Source organism: Bactrocera latifrons, unplaced genomic scaffold (genome assembly GCF_001853355.1).
Source record: "Bactrocera latifrons isolate USDA-ARS-PBARC rearing strain unplaced genomic scaffold, ASM185335v1 scaffold_36, whole genome shotgun sequence".
Lineage (NCBI taxonomy): Eukaryota > Metazoa > Arthropoda > Insecta > Diptera > Tephritidae > Bactrocera > Bactrocera latifrons.
Window position 1 is genome coordinate 1,543,576 of NW_017537001.1, and position 5,522 is coordinate 1,549,097.

The following is a 5,522-nucleotide window of genomic DNA, read 5'->3' on the forward strand; positions in this document are numbered from 1 at the left end:
TTTTATTTGGGACGGCGCCGAAATTCATACGCATCACTTGATTTTATATGATTAACATTAAACAAAAATTTAGTACTAATCGTTTAATTTTAATAATTCCAATGTATAATCATAACTATGTTATTATAAGATACATAGAAAAGAAATCTATATAATATTCTAAAAAATTAATTCTGTTGAATAAGTTAAAGAAACAGCATTGCTTCAACAGCAAGTGCTGCCTATTTTTCGAAAAAAAAAATTGTGCGTAACGTTCATAAATTTTAGCTAAAAACGTAATTTCTTTATAATATGTGCATAAATTTGAATAAATCAGTTTGATAAATAATTATTCATAATTATATTTGTATTATATATATTGTGGTTTCTTATTATTTTTATATCCCGATTTTTCGGTCAGAACTATTTATTTATTCCGAAAAATGCTAAGTCTGGCCAATTTGTTTTATACCGTTGGGCAGCTTGGCAGGGACCAGCTGATCTGCGTTTTCCATCGAAAACGAAAATATTTTTTATTTGCGGTTTTTATGAATAATTTTAAAAATAGGTTTATTTAATAAATATAACCGTAAGAAGGACGAGAAGATGACAGAGAAGAAATTTAATTCTAAAATGCCATCTGCTTCGGCCTCAGCTGTTAATAATAGCAATAATAATAATAACGCGGCTGCCGCCAAGGCTGAAAGGGAGGAGCGCCTCAGATCAGCGCTCAAGGCATTTGTCCTTAAGGAACGACAACGTAAAAAAGAAGGTAAGTGTCTGCTTAAAGTATTTTGATTTAAAATGATGGATTTATGAAACTCTCATTTATTTTGTAGAATATGATGCAAAAGAAGAAGAGGAACGTCTGCGAAAGGAGCGTGATGAACTTGATCATCAAAATGATGTCTCACTTGAAGATACACGTGACAAAATTGCCAAACTTGACCAACAAATTAAGGATTTGCATAATCAGAAGCAACAGTTATTTTTACAGTTAAAGAAAGTATTAAACGAAGATGAAAACCGTAAAAAACAACAAAAAGATAACGAATTATTCGCAATGCAAGCCTTGCAAGCACAACAAGTAAATGTTGCACCGCCCCCACCACAAGTTTTTATACCACCCGTTCGTATGCAGCACCACCCAATACCCATTATACCCAAGGTACTGAAATATCTCCAAACTAATTGTTAATATGGTATTTTACTAAACTTTTTAACAGCCTGTAGCAAATCAACCGGTCAAACGGACGCGAAGTCCATCACCTCCGTCGCACCAAACTTACTATAAAAATGCCGCCTATCCTCAACCGAGTAAGTAAATTTCCTTCGTTTAAAATAATAGTAAATCATATTTTGATAGTGCTGATATTAAWGCAAGTGCAAAAAATAAAAGAGTCTTTGTTAAAACCAATAAAATGGTAATAAGAGAAATTTATTACAAAATATAACAACATTTTTACTTTGCAGAAATCGATGATGGTCGTCGTGGCGCTGAATATTCCCGAGTTGCATGGAGTAGTAAGAATTTATTTTATTTAAATAATTTTTCTTAACTATACATTTTTTTTTTGAAAATATTTAGAACCACCTGCACAGTATCAAGGACCAGGGGCATTATTCTATCCCGCAACAGGTAATGCACCACCACCACAACCAGATGGACGAGGTCCAGCTATAATATACCCATATGGCYTACCAATACGTCAGGGCTTCCATCTAGATCTGCAGTCAGCACCTTCTGCACCTGTGTCAAAATCAGATCAGGCACCATCGAAACCAGCACAAGTCTATCATATTAGTTTGGATGCACCACCCATATCACAGTCAGGACCGGTTTCATCTGTACCGCCAGGTGTGCAATCGCAAAAACCACAAGTTACAATGGAGAAAATCAATGATCGTTATCATCCTGATGTAAAGCACGACGGACCACCAAGTCATGGACCACCACATCAATTGCCAGAGGGTGTTGTCTACACACCAATGATGCCTGGTATGACGCTGCATCCCAACATTATGCAAATTAGTAGCAATCCAGGGCAGGTTAGTTATTACAATTTACAACTTTATTTTAGTAAAAAATGTTGATTTAAATTTAAATATATATGTATATATATTTTGCCATTGTTAGAATCCCAAATCAGGGTCAAGTATAACTCAGGGCTATGCAACTGGCCGTGGTGCTGCTGCCGCACATGAGCATATGGCGCGTCAACCGCAAATAATGCAAGGCCAACCGGGACAGCCACCACAACAACAAATAAATTACACCAGACGTATGTACTAAATGATTAACACTACGCTTAAAATAAGTAAATCTTAGTTATGCATAAGTGTACAAGTAAATGTAACAATTTTTATAATATTCAAAAGATTATTTGAAACACAAGATGAATAAAACTACATATGTACATATATATGAGTACATATACATAAACTTGCAAAAATGAAAAGTATTTGTGATTTTTTTTCAAAATGATATACTTCAGTCAAATTGCATTGCAGCCATAAAGTGAAGAGAATGCCAGTTAGTGAGGAATTTAATCACAAAATACATGTATATACATACRTATGAATATTTTTATATAACGGACCGTCTTAAAAAAAAAAACGTTTTTTTAGCTCATTAATTCTATGTATTTACATATATGCATACAACTGTTTGCTCAGAGAATATTTCAATCAATTTAACATTGAACTTGTCTTGACGTAAACCTTAAATGTAAAGCTGTAAATGCATAAAGTGTAGACGAAAAGTCGGCAGATGATTCATACAGTATACAATCGTTAATGACTTGCTGGCAAATTAAACACTTAAATGTGTTGAAACAAAAAAAACCCTAACTTCAGYTGCACATAAGCATTSAAATCCTCCACAGGTGCATTTCTTAAAACATAAAAAAGGTATAAAACTTTGTATGACATATGCGATAGTGATCCGATTTTAACAATTTGTTTGTGTAGGGTTGCCCTAGACAATAATATATACTAAAATTTAAATACAAAAAATTTTCATTCGAGAACATGATTGATCGTTTGGTTTGTATGACAGCTATATGCTATATTGGTCCTATATCGACAAATTAGCAGCTGCTTGGTGTGAAGGGACGTGTGCTAAATTTCATTTAAATATCTCACGAAAACGACACGGAGATGAKTAGACGATACAGGTTGTTACAATGATCATTTATATACAAGTATGTATGTATATACTTCAAAGCGTCTCCGAAGTTTCGTTCTGGGTGTTGTAAACTTCGTGTCAAACTAATGTACACTGCTCAGACTATAAAATGCCATACATACATACCATGTCCATATTCTGTTTTATAGCATGTGTTTTGAATATCAAAATTTTGCGAAACAAACTTTAAAATGTACAAGTTATTAACTAACATATTTCGTTGTCCTCCTTCCGTTGGATTTTGGTTATGTTGAACTATAAATTTAAATCAAAAAATTTGTGATAAGAATAAATTAAATGCTTCCACGTTTGCAATTTTTATTAATAAGGAATTTCATTCATTTATATGTATGTATTTATATAAGCAAACTAATTCTCAACGACCCCTTGATATAAAGACCTGATATATGCATGCATACATATGTATATGGTAGTATATTCTAAATTTCCATGTCACGTATACGCAGTGCTGACTACAGAAGTTCACTGACCAATTCCAATTCCACAAGAGAAACTTAAGGCGGTACTTGGTAGAGAACACGTTTCAACTATAAAATGCTGAAATAAACACGTTTTCCATAAACATATGTAAGTATTTGCAAGCAGACGAAGCAGAGCACACAAACATTTTTGAATACATTAGGGTATAAGTTCTCTAGCGTATATTATATTGGATTTCTTAATGAATAGTTCCAAAAAGAAGCAAACCGGTGCTCAGTTTTGATTGAGCGCCCACAGACAGTGCCGTTTTGTTACTAAGTAAAAATAGTAGTTTCTAAAAATATGTTTTGATTATAACCATTGAAGAGCTCCCGACCTACCATAGTAAAATAGACTTTTTTGGGAAAATTTCATTTTTTTATTAAACATAGTATACTTCAGCGATGAATTACTGATTATAGTAACCTTCCAACTTTTCGATATTATTTTTATAGTACAATTTGTCATTTACTTTAAAATAGGCTTCAGTTTCGGGTATCACCTCTCTGAAAACAGAAAATATTCGCTGGGGGCCAGGTCTGGAGAATACGGTGAATGCGAATTTTTCACTAAATTGCGACACGGTGCATTGTTTTGGTGAAACATCACTCTCTTTTTTTAAATGAGGCCGTTTTGTGGCGATTTCGTCGTTAAAACGATCCAATAACGCTATTTTATAGTCGCTGGTCCTTCCTTTTTCAAGGTCCCCCCAAAATRCAGACACCATAACCATAGTCCACTCCGATGTCTGTTAATTGGATTTCGGAGCGAAATGATCGAGTCATGTTATATATCGACGCAAAAACTTATTACGCTTCAACAGCTGCAAACACTACTACGTATCATCAACCGGAAAATCGACATCAATCCAGTTGCTTCACTCAAAATGGTATAATTCACAAACTAATGATCTGACAGCTGTCAAATTTATATACGCACCTTTTGAAGGTTACGACTAAAATAGGACTTTAGTTCTAGTACTGTCATCTACATATGCGTCAGGCCGTGGACTTTTCAATTGATCTGTTAAGATTAAGAATTCACTTACAAATTTTCTCGGTATTAAAAAAAAAATCTATTTATTATTTAATTCGGGTTGGGATATATTTTGGAGGTAGGTACTACCTACTAGGTATTTAAATCAGTAAAAATACATTAAATAAATAMAGAGAGGTTCATACAGTAAAAATATTGGTGAAATAATTTTATAGATTTAGAGACGATAGATATTCAAGCGCCATAGCTAAACAGCCTTCTCCAAAGACAGAAAGGTACGCTTTTCTACTTATACAGATCTAATTATTYATTTTTAGACAATTCGGTGATTGGATGGTTCAAAGCGGATTTTAATAGCATTTCGGGATCACCAATAAATTTTCACTGAGGAGAGGTTAGTAATTTTTGTGCCTCTCYTTAAACTAAGCTATGCATTTTTTGTGAGATTGGATTATAAGTCACCCATTTCAAAGTRTTTTTGTAATGTGCGACTTTCTTAAACACTATAATTTTCCTTTAGATAGGAATGGAATGGACTCGGAGTTTCATCAGCTCAAGAACGAAGAAAGAAAAAAAATATTTCAATTAAGACCAAGAAAGAACTTAAACTTTGTCTGCATCGAAGCTATAATACCTTATTCTTATATTATTTCTTCATAGTATTCTTAAGGCATAAAAGGGTATACACAGGTTTTTTTTCTTAGTTTTGATAGATCACTTTTTACAACAACTCAACGCTAGTTCGATATAAGCAATTTGTTCGAAGATTCTACAGCTACCTTAGCTAATAACCAATGCCGAATTTCGGAAATACATATTTGTATGTATGTATCTTGTTGTCTTGATTTAGATCGTTCATTTTGTATGGCAGCTCTATTGG

The 5,522-nt window shown here is 33.4% G+C and overlaps 1 protein-coding gene across 1 annotated transcript; it reads left to right on the forward strand.

Annotated features, from left to right (window-relative positions):
* Positions 1-585: 585 nt before the first annotated feature.
* LOC108971783 (programmed cell death 6-interacting protein) lies at positions 586-2,438 on the forward strand. Its single transcript, XM_018938059.1, has 6 exons — positions 586-751; positions 819-1,147; positions 1,206-1,296; positions 1,453-1,503; positions 1,568-2,028; positions 2,117-2,438. Exons 1-6 carry the CDS (start codon positions 586-588, stop codon positions 2,270-2,272), a joined length of 1,254 nt encoding a protein of 417 aa, XP_018793604.1. The 3' UTR covers positions 2,273-2,438.
* The last annotated feature ends 3,084 nt before the right edge of the window (positions 2,439-5,522 follow it).